The 16,343-nt window shown below is 40.6% G+C and overlaps 1 protein-coding gene across 1 annotated transcript; it reads left to right on the top strand.

Moving 5' to 3' along the window:
- Positions 1-9,766: 9,766 nt before the first annotated feature.
- LOC121743148 (stress-response A/B barrel domain-containing protein At5g22580-like) lies at positions 9,767-10,447 on the top strand. Its single transcript, XM_042136365.1, has 2 exons — positions 9,767-9,977; positions 10,058-10,447. The coding sequence occupies exons 1-2, from the start codon at positions 9,859-9,861 to the stop codon at positions 10,254-10,256; spliced, it is 318 nt and encodes a 105-aa protein (XP_041992299.1). The 5' UTR covers positions 9,767-9,858; the 3' UTR covers positions 10,257-10,447.
- Positions 10,448-16,343: the final 5,896 nt, after the last annotated feature.

The following is a 16,343-nucleotide window of genomic DNA, read 5'->3' as shown; positions in this document are numbered from 1 at the left end:
CATGAACTTATAATTTTGCGAGATCTAGTTAAGCTCGATAGCTACATTGTTGTATTCCCTAAATTAACATCTTTGCAAGCAATTGAAGAAACAAGAAGAAATAATTAATATCTCCCTTAAGATCGACCATATGCTTATCGCTAGGCTATATATAACCTTCATATTAAATTGACAATAAGCATGAATACTTTACTACGAATCAAAAAAATGATGTTATTGTAGAATTTATTACAAGAATTAGGTCAAAGTTCCTAAATTGTTTAGGAATTAGGCGTTGTCACACGCGCTCTCCATCTCCAAATGTGTGTTTTATTTACATTAATATTGTCACCTAAGTAGCGCCATATTTTAGAATTTTATATATACAAAATACCTGCATTCATATGTAAATTCTTCAGTAATTTGTAATTTTTCATGTAACCAGTTGATGATTGTAGAATTAAAATCCTATATTTATGAGTCGAAATAATGTTTTCGCGACATCGCCTTTTGTAATAGCAACAGGCAGTGGAGCGAGCAGACAAGTGATGTCGTATCATCGATTTCGTTCACGTATACAATTAATCACATCACATTTGCTGGAAATGGGACATATACGTGATATGACTTGCACATTGCAATAGTCTTTCTATCCATTTTTATACAGATATTTTATTTCAAAGTATGCTCTACTTTTATTGCTAGTAAAATTATGCGCCACACAAAAAATTATGTTGAAAGTGCATTATTAGAGTGTAACAGGTATATATATACCATTCAAGAAATAAACAATCACTAGATTCACTAGTAAAATTGGGAAAAAATTCCGAGAAAAGTTTATCATATTCTTTTAGAAAAAAATAGTGGAGTATAAGATATGAATTATACATTCTCATAGCTAGGGGCGGACGCAGAAAATTTTTCTTGTAAGGGCTTCGTTGCACACATATTTTATATAGTCAATATATATAATTTTCTCTACTTGAGTGTCATTTTTCTCTAATCGTACTTCAACTACATTTTTTCTTTATTTTTTTGTCACTTTACTATTTTTAAAAAGTAGGAATGTATTTTACGAACGGAAAATACAATCAGCAAAATTATAGATGTACATAAATATTTTATAGTACATTAAACTAGTATAACATATATCTAACCTAAAGAATGAAACAAATAATCAGCATGCTTCTAATTTGGAGGTTTTTAACTTGAAGAAGAATGAGTTTAATTTAAAGTAGTCATGTAATTATCTTTAATTTATAGTAATAAAAAAAGGGTTAGTTTTCAAAAAGATACTCATCTCTATAAAAAATTTGAAAACCCTAAACACTTATAGTCTATATTCTACACTTATATAGCCTTAAAGAGTGCCAGTAGCCTACTATGTATAGTAAATAGGACTAGTAATATTATATTACTAATATTCAATACTCTTCTTCTTAGTTTCAAGTTTCCAACATACAATTGCCATTATTGTTTCTTTAAGCATTTTCAGATACTCAAACTCAGCCTTTTTCTTTTATTTATACTCGACGATTTAGTCTTTAGTGGGTTATTTTAGTAAGGGCTATAGATGGCTTCTGGAAATTTCAAAAATTGTACCAGTGGAAAAAAACGAAAAATAACATTTGGGTAAGGGCTTAAGCCCCACCCTTTGCCTTAGTGTGTCCGCCCCTGCTCATAGCACTCTCAGTAGTCAGTAAGTATGCTAGGAAATTTGGTCCGCACCTAAGACTCGAGGTCAGTATAAACTAATACTGGATTATAGTTATTGTAAATTATACATACACATTCTATTATACTACTAGTTTTTACTAAAATATTCTTAATAATTATTAAAATTGTTGGTTTCTGGATTACAAGAGATAACAAAACCGGGCGTAATACAACCCAAAAGAAAAGAAAAGGAGGAACTGAACTTAAAAATTACAACGTAGAATCGAAACTACTAAACCAGTATGATTAGCCGAGTCGAGGAGGCCTCTTCCCGCAAGACGAGATACGCCCCGGTAGTGCTCTTCGGTTTGGCGTGTCGTCCCCAAAGGTAAAACGGCTACGTCTCTATTGATGCAGCACCGCAATCAGTAGAGCTCCGGCGAACGGGATGGAGGAGAGAGCAGAGCTTCGACAGAAGGACAATGCAGAGAGAGGGAGAGAGCTTATGCAGAGAATGCTTGTATGTGTGTCCTAATGCAGTGGTATGGCTAGCCTATTTATAGGCCAAGCCACCATGCAGGGTCAACCGAGCCATGAAGGCTCATCATGGCAGATTCGTAACCGACGTCGGTTACGAGCGTGTGCCTTTCGCATGTGGAGCGTGTGGATTTCTCACGTGGCAGCCGTGACTGTGCCTCGCTTGACGACGTGTCAAGCCACTTGGATTGCTGACTCGGCGGTGGTCCAAAAAGAATAGTTTGGGCCAAGCCCCAAGCCCAAAGACCACCCAAAGACCAATTGCCAAGACCAATTACCAAGATCCAAGTCCAAGTCCAAGATCGAGATCGAGATCGGGATCGGGATCGGGCCCGGGCCCGAGGCCCGTGAGCGCGAGCGCGAGCACGAGCACGGGCTCGGGCTCGGGCAGGCGGGCGGCGGCGGCGGCGCGCGCGTGTGGGCTCTTTCACCCATCTTGGTCCACTATAATTATTAAGTAACATAAAGTCACTTAATTTATACACATTAAAAGATGTGTTAATCCTCCAATGTGGGATAATTAACACTAGTTAATTATTCCCTAAGCTCCAACTCCAAGCTTTAATTAAAAGCTAATTATGCCCAACTTTAATCCACTATTTCTCACTCACCGGAAATCGGATTTGAGAAAGTGAATATACTACATTTATCTACGTAAAATGTAGATCGACGCCATGTCATTTAATTTCACAAAATTAAATGTCTCGTCACATTTATTATTTGGTCAAAATCCATTGACCGGGCATATTTAATACCATGATTTCTACAATCCCCCACATGAGTGGAAATAGCCGAATGCATATGCATGCAGACACAAGCTCAACCCTCGAGAGGTATATAAGCATAAGGATAGGTAGTTGTTGACTTTGAACCCTCCATAGTCGACACCATCGGATACACAGGCGGCTTAGTAGCGCGATGCTTTGAACTAATCCCCCACGGCGTGCACCGAGACAATGGTGTTAACGCTTAAACACCTCAACCTCATCCGTTCTCACGTTTTGTGTCCATTGCGGTCTTGGACACCACTTTGGATTCATAAGTGCATTTTTTATGAAGCGACCACACTTCGCACTTACATAGGTGATTCTTAGTCAAGTACCTTGCCATACTTGGTCTCTTTGAGAATTCCATCTCTTTGAGATCTTTAAGAACCATTAAAAGTCATAGACTTAGCCTTTACCACTAGGCAAGTTCTCCAACACTCTATTGCTCTTAGGGAATAGATATAGTTTGAGTGTTTTCCATGAACTCTCATAGCTTAGTTGTCCCTTTGAACCAAGTTCTTGGGATCTCCAGTCATCATGGTTGGGTTACCACTGTGATAGTTCTTTAGTTTGTGGATTTCAAACTCATTCCATCTAGCAACTTATTCATTTGATCACGGTTTAACCCTTTGGTTAGCGGATCCGCTAAATTATCTATTGACTTCACATAGTCAATTGTAATCACCCCTGTTGTGATCAAATGTCTCACGGTGTTATGTCGTCGACGTATATGTCGAGACTTACCGTTATAGAAGCCATTGTTTGCCCTTCCAATAGCTGCTTGGCTATCGCAGTGGATCAGCACTGGTGGCACTGGCTTAGACCAACATGGAATGTCTTCAAGGAAGTTCTTAAGCCACTCGGCTTCCTCACCAGCCTTATCCAAGGCAATGAACTCCGATTCCATTGTTGATCGGGCTATACATGTCTGTTTTGTGGATTTCCACGATACATCACCACCCCCAATAGTAAAGTTGTATCCACTTGTCGAAAGTGAGTCTCTATTATCAGATATCCAATTGGCATCACAGTACCCTTCAAGTACCGGGGGTATCTCGAGAAGCGTAGCCCATAATTTTGAGTATGTTTTAAATATCTCAAAACCCTTACAAGAGCTCTCCAATGCTCTTTGCTTGGATTGCTCGTGTAACGACTCAACTTGTTCACGGCACAAGCGATGTCAGGTCGAGTGCAATTAGTCAAGTACATAATGCACCCGATGACCCGTGCATACTCTTCTTGAGCAACGGGCTCGCCTTTGTTCTTGCTCAAGTGAACGTCGAGTTCAATTGGAGTCTTAACCGGCGCGCCATCATAGGCTTTGAATTTATTCAATATCTTCTCAACATAATGTGATTGTGTTAAGATGATTCCATCATTCGTTCTTAGAATCTTCATTCCAAGAATTACATCGGCTAGACCCATGTCTTTCATGTCAAAGTTTCTCTTTAACATGGCCTTTATATCGTTAATTACTTGAGTGTTGCTACCCAAGATTAACATATCATCAACGTAGAGACACACTATAACATGACCGTTATTAGTGCTCTTGATGTAGACACATTTGTCGCACTCGTTGATTTTAAACCCATTTGATAACATCACATTATCAAACTTCAAGTGCCATTGCAATGGCGCTTGTTTCAATCCATATAGGGACTTTACGAGCTTGCATACCTTTTTCTCTTGTCCAGGTACTACAAACCCTTCGGGTTGTTCCATATAGATTTCATCTTCTAGTTCACCATTTAGAAACGCGGTCTTTACATCCATTTGATGAATCTCAAGATTGTGCAATGCAGCAATAGCGAGAAGCACTCGTATAGATGTAATCCTTGATACAGGTGAATAGGTATCGAAGAAGTCATGTCCTTCCTTTTGTTTAAAACCCTTTACTACTAATCGGGCTTTATACTTATCAACTGTTCCATCGGCCTTAAACTTTCTTTTAAGAACCCATTTGCATCCTAAAGGTTTAGCACCTTCGGGCAAATCAACCAACACCCATGTGTGGTTTAGCAAAATTGAATCAATTTCGCTTTGAACAGCTTCTCTCCAATGCAGCCCGTCTGGGCCAGCAAAGGCTACTTTTATCGATGTTGGTTCTTCATCCAACATGAAAGCAATGTAGTCAGGACCAAAAGTTTTTGGTGTTCTGACTCTATTACCACGTCTTAGTACTATATCTTTTGGATCGGGCCTTGCACGCTTGCGCGATTCAGGTTCCGCATCTGCTGATTTAGAACTAGTGGCTTCTTCTTCCACTTGTTTAGAACTAGTGGCTTCTTCAATTCTTGTCTCAGAATTGGTTGAGACTTTTTTCCTTGTCTTTGCAAGGAAATGTATTTTCGAGAAATACAGCATTCCTCGACTCAATTGTTGTTCCTACTGTGATAGTCGATATTTCAGACTTGTGAACAACAAATCGATATGCACTACTGTTAAGTGCATATCCAATGAAGATGCAATCAACCGTCTTAGGTCCGATTGTAACTTCTTTGGGCGGATGAACCATCACCTTTGCCAAACACCCCCACACTTTGAGGTATTTGTAGGATGGCTTCCTTCCCTTCCACAACTCATAAAGAGTGACATCTTTTCCTTTGAGAGGGATCTTATTCAAGATATAGTTGGCTGTCAAAACAGCTTCCCCCCACATGTTATGTGGTAATCCTGAAGTTAGAAGCAGTGCATTCATCATCTCTTTTAGAGTTCGATTTTTGCGTTCTGCAACACCATTAGATTGTGGTGAATATGGAGCAGTTGTTTGATGAATTATACCACTTGCGTTGCATAACTCCTCAAACGGGGCTACATATTCGCCTCCTCTATAGCTTCGAATCATTTTGATTTTACAACCAAGTTGATTCTCAACTTCGTTCTTATAATTTTTGAACGCTTCTATTGCTTCATCTTTACTTCTTAAAAGATAAATGTAGCAATACCTTGTGCAATCATCTATGAAAGTGATAAAGTACTTTTTACCACCTCTTGTTTGCACCATCTTTAAATCACATACGTCCGTGTGAATTAATTCAAGGGGTTTTGTGCTCCGTTCAACCGAGTGAAACGGCAACTTAGTCATTTTTGCTTCAAGACAAATTTCACATTTATCTTGGATATCCAATTCATTAGCCTTTAGTAAATCCAAATTTACTAATCTTTTAATGGCTTTTGAATTTACATGTCTCAATCTACAATGCCACAAATTTGAAGACTCGGTCAAATAAGAGGAAGTAGATGCTTTATTATTATTCGCCAATGGCTTTGCAACACTGCGAGTTGCTACACTAAGCTTGAAAAGCCCATCGGTTACATAACCTTTTCCGAGGGATTTTCCAAACTTATACAAGACAAACCTATCGGACTCAAATACAAGTTTAAACCCCTTATTAACTAGTATTGATCCTGACACTAGGTTCTTGCGGATGTCCGGGACATGCAGCACATCCTTCAAGGTGATAGTTAGGCCAGACGTCATCATGAGAATCACGTTGCCAACGCCGAGGACTTCGGACGATGCTTGATTCCCCATGTTGATTTTCCTCCCTTCAACAGCAGTGTAGGAGGCAAACTTGCTCCTGTCGGAGCAAACATGAGCAGTAGCGCCGGTGTCGATGTACCAGCCTCCCTTGTTATCAACAAGGTTAACCTCTTCAGTGACCACTGCAATGAGGTCGTTCTCATCCCAGTCCTTGAACTCCTTCTCAACGACGTGGGCTGCCGGCTTCTTCTTCTTGCTGCGGCAGTCTTTAGCAAAGTGGTCTGGTTTGCCACACTTGTAGCAGTCGCCTTCAAACTTCTTTGAAGGCTGCTTTCCCTTCCCTTTGTCATTTGGACGGTTTGGGCGAGGGCGTTTGTTGGAGGGTCCGCCCCGCTCCAACAGATTGGCTTTGGCCTCATTTGGGGTGAAGCCCTTAGCCTTTTGATCACTTTTGCGCACGTCGGCCTCGATGCGCAACTTCATGATCAAGTCTTCAAGGGTCATCTGCTTTCGCTTGTGCTTGAGATAACTCTTGAAGTCCTTCCAACTTGGAGGGAGCTTGTCAATGATCGTGCACCTTAGGAATTTGTCGGGCAAGGTCATCCCTTCAGCCACTAATGAGTGGATGATCATTTGGAGCTCTTGGACTTGCTCCATGACGGGTCGAGAGTCGACCATTTTGTAGTCCATAAACTTGGATGCTACAACTTGTTCCGTCCCTGCAGCATTATCTATGCTATACTTCTTTTCTAGGTTTTCCCACATTTGTTTAGATGTGGTTACATTGGAGTATACATTATAGAGGCTATCATCTAATGCACTTAAAATAAAATTTTTACATAGATAATCCCCTTTTCTCCAAGCTTCATAGTCCGCCATGACTTCGAGCCTAGTCTCTTGGTCGCTTGGCGCGGGCGGCTCGTTCTCCGTGAGGAAGTTGGCGACGCCCAATGTTGTCAAGTAGAACAACATCTTTTGGTACCACCGCTTGAAGTCAGATCCTCCAAACTTTGGTGGCTTCTCGGCGGGTGGCATCATTCTTGGTGCCATAGGTGCCGCACTTGGTCCATTGAAGGAACCAATTCCGTTGCCCCCGAAGGAGCCAACAACTTGGTTGGGCATAGAGCCCCCCATGTTCGTGTTGGGCATAGTGCCCCCCACATTCGTGTTGGGCATAGTGCCCCCCACATTCGTGTTGATCCCGGAAGATCCAACACCAGTATTGAGCCCAAAGGCACCAACACTCGATCCATTAAAGGATCCGAAGGAACCACTAAAAGTGGAACCAACCGAACCACCAAAGGTGGAACCAGTGGACGCCCCGAAGGGGTTGTCCCAAACCCAAGGGACGGTGGATGAGGCAGCTGGGAAGCCGGGGGTTGGCATCATCGAGGGAATCGATGAGGTGTTGACCGGTCCAGTGGTCGCCATGGTGGAGAGAATGGCGGCGGTGGTGGTGGTGGCAGCAGCGTTGTTGGATTCAGTCGACATCTCTAGCAAAGGTGTATTAAGTTTCGAAATTTTAAGTTCAGTTTAGAGGTCAAAAACCCTTCAAAAGCAAGTTATCTCGTCTTGCGATTGTTGGTTTCTGGATTACAAGAGATAACAAAACCGGGCGTAATACAACCCAAAAGAAAAGAAAAGGAGGAACTGAACTTAAAAATTACAACGTAGAATCGAAACTACTAAACCAGTATGATTAGCCGAGTCGAGGAGGCCTCTTCCCGCAAGACGAGATACGCCCCGGTAGTCCTCTTCGGTTTGGCGTGTCGTCCCCAAAGGTAAAACGGCTACGTCTCTATTAATGCAGCACCGCAATCAGTAGAGCTCCGGCGAACGGGATGGAGGAGAGAGCAGAGATTCGACAGAAGGACAATGCAGAGAGAGGGAGAGAGCTTATGCAGAGAATGCTTGTATGTGTGTCCTAATGCAGTGGTATGGCTAGCCTATTTATAGGCCAAGCCACCAGGCAGGGTCAACCGAGCCATGAAGGCTCATCATGGCAGATTCGTAACCGACGTCGGTTACGAGCGTGTGGCATGCGTGTGCCTTTCGCATGTGGAGCGTGTGGATTTCTCACGTGGTAGCCGTGACTGTGCCTCGCTTGACGACGTGTCAAGCCATTTGGATTGCTGACTCGGCGATGGTCCAAAAAGAATAGTTTGGCCAAGCCCCAAGCCCAAAGACCACCCAAAGACCAAGATCGGGATCGGGATCGGGATCGGGCCCGCGACCGCGACCGCGAGCACGTGCACGGGCGGGCGGCGGCGGCGCGCGCGTGTGGGCTCTTTCACCCATCTTGGTCCACTATAATTATTAAGTAACATAAAGTCACTTAATTTATACACATTAAAAGATGTGTTAATCCTCCAATGTGGGATAATTAACACTAGTTAATTATTCCCTAAGCTCCAACTCCAAGCTTTAATTAAAAGCTAATTATGCCCAACTTTAATCCACTATTTCTCACTCACCGGAAATCGGATTTGAGAAAGTGAATATACTACATTTATCTACGTAAAATGTAGATCGACGCTATGTCATTTAATTTCACAAAATTAAATGTCTCGTCACATTTATTATTTGGTCAAAATCCATTGACCGGGCATATTTAATACCATGATTTCTAAAAAAATACTAGTAGTATTATAGATCAAAATCTATATTGCATCCATATAAACTTTTCTGATAGTAAAAGATACTATAGGATTTCGTGTATGATAAAATGATACAGGAGAGTATTATAACCTATTGAGATATGGAACACAATACTGTTCTAATAACTAGAATCCAATGTGTACAATTCCGAGTTATATGTCTGTTTTTTTTTCTCTACTTGTACAAGGAATTAGAATTCCATTGATGACAGCTAAGGCACTACACTACCACAGTAGCCATTCAGTAAACAACTTGTTACATAAACAGTGAAGAGGAGGAGACCACTTTTATTTTTATTTATTTGGATTCTTGCTCCCCCCACACTAATTTTGATATATGATATGATATTTAACGCATATGACATGCATTAGTAGTAGTAAATACAAAATATATGATTCAAAAAATATAACAAAAGATCTTACTTCCGATTATAAATGTTCTTGCACAACCATTTTTGGAGGTGTGACCTTATATACTCAAAATTTGATTTTTACTAACAAAAAAAAATACATGTAGAGGAATATAGATAATGAAGATCTAGCTGGAATAACTCAGAGGACCCAATTAAATTGAAAATCCAAAGTGGAAAAATTGGGTGAGAAAATGTGAAAACACAGAGAGGCTAGTGGGAATTGGCCCCACCCCACTAGAACAGACCACCCTTTAAAAATCTTACATTGTCCAAGTTTTAAATGTGTGGCACTCTTGACTGTCCAATTCACACTCAAATTGTGTGCATCTATAGTAAGGGTGTGGTGAGTTTATTTTGGGTCAGCAATGGCTGAATTCAATCATCTGGTGCTGGTGAAGTTCAAAGACGACGTCGTTGTGGACGACGTTTTGCAAGGATTGGAGAAGCTCGTCTCCGAAATGGATACTGTCAAGTCCTTTGTCTGGTTAGTAGTGGAGTAGTAGTTAGTTAACCATTTCCATATGATCAATGTAATAAAATTGTTTATGATATTGATTTGGGCAGGGGACAAGATAAGGAGAGCCCTGATGTTCTGAGGCAAGGATTTACGCACTCGTTCTTGATGACATTCGGAAGCAAGGAGGATTTCGCTGCGTTTGCTGCTCATCCGAATCACCTCGAGTTTTCGACCACATTCTCTGCTGTGATTGACAAGGCTATTCTCCTTGACTTCCCAGCTAAAACTGTCAAACCTGCTGCTTGATATTCACCTAATTACTATATGTCTAGTGTGTGTGTGTGTTTGTGTTTGAGGTTTACTTGCTTGGATGATTGGATTCTGTTCTGTAGCCTAATAATGGAGTTGCTTTTGTTTAACTTCTACTACTCTTGATGTATCAGAATATACATGTTCTGGATCAGTTTAATTAATGAGTTATGGGATCTTAAATTTTAGATTTCTTTTTTGCCTCAACATATATACTTTTTTATTACTTGAGCACTGCCAAATCTGGACTGCATTCTGCTTTCATACTTTTAGTTCAACTTTTCTGATTACAAAAAAGAGGAAATCCCTTTTCTTGATGTCAAAGAAGCAAGAATATCACAAAAGAAAGTGCTAATAGATTCTCTGTGAACCTCTGATATATTCAACTTTTCATCTCACAATATATATATATATATATAAATGAAAATGTTGTTCAAGAAAGTGAGCATCAAAATTCAACAACCTTTCATCAAGCCAAATCATCCTCTGCAAATCCGAGAAGCTCTATTGGTGGACTCATTCATAATTCATCTTCTCCTACTCTGTCTCTCGTCTCCTCTCCTCCCCCCGAATTCAAACTCCTTGATTCGATTCTCTTCAACTGCTCTAATTGGAGCTCAGACGCGCCACATTAGTTATGTATGCATCAGAAATGCAGTCTGTTATCTATGTGTTCTTGCACTACTTGAAGCTCATATGGTGTTTATCTGGTTTTCTTTAAGCTTGTGGGCGTTTTGGATTGCCTTTTTATTAAATGTAATTGAATTAGTTCAACTGAAATTCCTACTTGGTCAGTTTTGTTTCTTGCTTTCATGATTCCATTCCTGTTTTTGGTTATATATTTAGTAATTTAGATCCTTAATCTTGCAATCGAGTTTGTTTGTTGGATTAGGAAGCTGTTTGTTGGATTAGGAAGCTACTTCGTTTAGTCAAACATGATACTTAATATTTTGCATGTGTAACACTATAGATTATACAGTCTTCTATATACTAGTGTACTAGTAGTATTTTGCAAGGGCAAAGGGGTCATATATGTGCAGTATATTTCACATTATGTTGATGTACCTGTCATGTTCAATATATTATCCACATTTTGGTAATATAGTTGTCACGTGAAATATAATTATGAGATTATGGTGATACCATACCACGTGTGGTCTGATATATGCAATGGGCTCTAATGGATTCGAATTTTCTGGTTCAGTGGATAAGTGGTTTTGGACTCATTTCGCTTTCATCAGTGCTGAGTGATCAAATACGAGTATTCTTTAACATAACCCACATTTCACAATATGTTACACAAATGTGAAGAAAGGTTTTCAGTTTTGTGGGATTTGGACATAGCAATCGCAAAATCCAGTTTCTTCATGTAAACTACATCGACCATCATCATGTGAAGAAGCAATATTAAAAAATTTACTACAAAATAAGCCATTTGTCCACCCTTTCTTCTCCAAACTAAACTCTTTTTGCACCGGTTGCTTCTGCAACGTCTCCACCTCATCTCCTGATTCGACGTCGTTTTCCACCAATTTATTTTCGTGATTTTGCTTCAAAACAAGATGAAGAAATAAGACAAATTTTGTGAGTATTGTGCCATAAAGGAAGTAGTAACACATGGACAACAAAACCATGGCTGGGTTAGTTTATTTTCTTTTTCTTCTTTCAGTAATGCCCATTCTCATTTTAAAGCGTCTATTAATATATTTGAGACGATTCAAGATATTACCAACATAAAAATTCATTGAATCCATTTTCCTACTTAATTTTGTCAACAAGGAAAATCTCATTCAAGTTGACCGGAACGATGGATTAACAAACATGAAAAGAAGAATACTATGATAAGTTTTGCAATCTACCACTATTTATGAATGAAATATGACTGCATTATATTCAAAGTTACAATATTACAAGAAAAAAGTACATTTCATATGTATTTGGGTAAATATAATTAGATTAGATAAATTACGTGTTTCATTCATATTTGGGGAGAAAATCATAAATACGATAAGTTTACAGTTTTTTATTGTCTAAATGGTCGATTTTGTCCCATCATTTAGAGTGTTTACCAAAAAATATCTCACTGTTTTAGGTAATTACCATTTAATATTCATTGTAATTTTTGGGAATAAAATGTCATGCAAAGGAATTTATGCAATAAGAGTATTGACGTGACTACCACAATTACATGTAGATTACCCAATTTACACATTGTTATTCAAAATTTTCACATCGATTACTCAGTTCAGTGTAATTCTGGTTGTTATGTTGGTACTCCAATTGTCAAAAATTTTTTGAATGACATTTTATTCCAAAAAATAAAACAATGCATAGTGAATGGTTATAATTATCTAAATGATTAGACATTGAATAAAGGTCTCAAATGATATGATGCATTGGTCTAATATGATACATCCATTCATGTTATTACTGGTAAAAGGCATCCAATTAATCCCAATTTTTATTCGGATAGGACTTCAAATTATTATGCGTCCGTTTCCTACAATGGCGCATGAATTTTAGATTAGGAGTAAAACCTTCGCATCATTTACATATATACATGTTGTTTTTAACGATTAATAGTAGTATATTATTTTGGTATTTTAACTCTGATTTTTTCCGCTTTAATGATAAGTAGAGGGATCAATATTGTTGTTAGCCTTAATGATGCAAACCTGTCATGAATTTGAAAATTTATAAAAAGTTGATTGTAAAACAATGAAAGCCACTATTTGTCTCATTGTTTGGAATCATAACTCAAAAGGAATAAAACTGAATTACAGAAATTATAAAATACCAAAAGAATATAAAATGACGATTTTGGCCTTAAACAATGTAACTGACCAAAATCCATCGTACGCCATGACAAATTTTGAGTCATCCGGATAAAGTTGACCTTTTTTACGTTTTCGGCGTCTTCAGCGTTGACTGATGGAACAACATAACTCAACTCATTTCGAGCTATTTCGTTACAATTGACGCCTGTGGGTGTTGCGATTGTTGCCTTCCAGAACCCGTTCGCTCGCCTCTTGTTAGATTTGCAGTTTTTGTTTATGGAAACATAATACTCCAATGAATAGGTAGGCTTTTATCAATAAAGAGGTAGGAACAAAGTGCAGCTCAGAAGATGCACAAATTTGTGGGTTTTATATCTGTTGATGCACACTGAGAACCACCAGTTGCATAGCCCGAAATAAGGGGCTTTTCTGTTCAAATTCTGATAACGTGGTCCAAAAATTGAGGCACAAACTGCCATTTTAATGGGGTCTCTCTTTCTCATCTAATCAAATTCAATTCTCACTTCCCCACCATATATATCTTCTGCTTTCCTCAATGTAATTCTTGTGACACCTTTTCTGCTGTCTTTCTTTATTGGATGTTGATTTCTTGTTGGTTTCTAGGGCTGATAATTCGGTCATCGGTTAGTCGGTTAACCGATGACCGAACCGAACACCTCGGTTCTCGGTTAACCGAGAACCGCCCCATCTCGGTTATCGGTTAATTTCGGTTCCCATCTTCAAGTGTTGATCGGTTATCGGTTAGAACCGATAACCGATCGGTGTGACCGAATTTAGGACCGAAAAACCGATTAAATACCAAAAACGCAATATAGCGCAAGTGGTGGCTAGGCTGGGAATTTTTCGTATGAAATGTCCAGGGATCGATCCCCATGAACTGCAAAAACTTTTTTTTTTAAATTCGGTTCCGGTTCGGTTAATTGGAACCGAACCGACCCTATTCGGTTAGGAACCGAACCGAACCGAGGCCAATTCGGTTTCGGTTCCGGTGCTGCAATTTCGGTTTCTTTTGATTTCGGTTAACCGGGTATTCGGTTCGGTTAGAACCGAACCGACCGAATACCCTGCGCAATTGGTTTCTCAGCGTTCAAATGAGTAGGTTAGTGTTTCTTTGTTGTTAGTTGTTACATATAAAGGTGAAATTTTGCAGGCTAATCAAGTGCTACTACTAACATTGATATGTCTATTGCTATAAAAAAAAAAAGATTAGTAGCACTACTACTATATTAAAGGGGTGATTGGCTCATTGCATATAGTAGCACTTCTTTTACTCATTTTCTAGTTTAGAGTTCTGATACGAACCTCTATTATTATTATTTAGTTTAGATATTATAGGGATTTAGCATATCTTTTTCTATATCTTTGTTTTCTTGTTCATTAAGTCAGTAGCATTATAAATAGGATAGACTGTTATCTTTTTTATTCATTCAATCAATTAATGAAATATTTTCTCTCCCAAATATAACGTGTGTTTTCCAATTCTAATTTTGGATTCCCTCCGCCGATCCTAATTGGACGCCGGAGTATTCTATCAATCGCCGAGTTATCTGCCCGACGGGAGCGACTCCCGCGCACAGAAACTCTGCAATCGTCCGCCGAGCCTATTGGCCGCCGGAAATTTATCTCCACCGCCGAGCGAAACTCGCCGCCGGTGCTTGTTAAGGGAAACGCCCTTAACAACTGGTGCTTTCATTGAGAGCTGACCCTCCCACCATCTCGAACCGAAGCTACACCGCTGCCCGACGGAAACCATTCCGCGCACAGCAACTGCTTTGGTTGTCGAGTCCCGCCTGTCCGCCGGACAACTCTACTTCTGCAACGCCCGACGGGAAGGATTCCCGCGTGCCGCATTGAAGTCTGACGATATCATCCACCACAGCCACGCCTCAATCCATCAACATGTCATACGCATACACCGACCCCCACCATTTGTCACGCAACTACACCGAAGTTGGGCGCCGTGCAAAATACCACCGGGATACGCAACCGCCTCACCAAATGGAGTCGGTCCAGATCCGCCACCCTACCTGTTGGGATCCTCCCGGTAACCGATCACTCAAGGATTTCGATCCCTATGACCCTCCACCGACGCGACAACCCTCTTGTTGGGAACCACCGCCTCACCGGACATCGCAGGGGTACTCGGATTATGATCAACCACCGCCGCGTCCACTTAGTTGCTGGGATCCGCCCAGACATCGAACCAATCGCCGTTGTCCACTACTGCCCGTGCGTCGTTCTACCTGCGAGGAACAACCATCCTGTTTGGAACCGGACAAGTCACATCCCTATCAGCCTGATAGAAGCCCGTACGTGAGCCGCCAGCCTCGGCGCCACCATCTGCCATCATACCAGCCACCACCCAATCAACCTACCGACCCCCTGGATTGGCAACAGCCGAACCAACCCCGCCGCAGCTACCACCCGTCTGGAGATCCACAGCAGTTCAACCAATCTCCGAGTCACCACACAACGATGCTGCCTGCAGCTGCCCGGACCCGATCCGGCTCTGTGAACCTGCCTCAAAAGTCCAGACAGTTTAGGGATTCGAGGCAACAGCGTGGTCTCCCCAATAATCCCGAACTCATGGTTCGATCACTCACACCTGTCCAACAAGCGGCCTTAGACGATTACAACGAGAAATTACGGATTTATAGAATGGAGCAAGCCGCTCTTCTCGCCTACGTGAATGCATTGTTTGAGGAGAATATTGATGACAATAATCTAGTTGAGGATGTTCCCAACAATGCCGCTAACAATGGGGGCGCTAATCTTGATGTTCCAAACGACGAGGCCATGGAAGAGATCGTCAAGACCGACAATACGCCGCTGCAAGTGCTTGTCGGGGCATATGATGAGAAGATTGGTGAAGAAGAGGAGCTTGGTGATTTCGAGGACTCCACATTAGAGACAGCAGCAAATAAGACCGGGGATCGTGTTGCTGTCAGTTCGGATATAGGATCTGTATCAAACGTTGCCATTAGATTGCCTAGTGAGAAACGAGTAAGGAAAAAGAAGGAAGAGGAATCGTTAGACAAAGATGAGGGGGACGATTCTACTGACGAAGGGAAGAATGTCGTCGACTCATCCAATGTTGTTCGAGGGCCATCCAAAAATGATGTTTGGAATTCTTGGGGTGAAAATGAAGGTGCGATGTTGAGAAAACTTTCCAAAGATTCACTGGCTGTTGATGAAAGGAAATTTACATTTGATTCGGTGTTTGATGACAAGAGTGGTGATCTTCTTGATCCAACACAATGGGAGTTCGAGATAAAGGGTGGGGTAC

Source organism: Salvia splendens, chromosome 8 (genome assembly GCF_004379255.2).
Source record: "Salvia splendens isolate huo1 chromosome 8, SspV2, whole genome shotgun sequence".
NCBI lineage: Eukaryota > Viridiplantae > Streptophyta > Magnoliopsida > Lamiales > Lamiaceae > Salvia > Salvia splendens.
The sequence above is the reverse complement of the archived record's forward strand: the minus strand, read 5'-3'. Positions and strand labels throughout refer to the sequence as shown.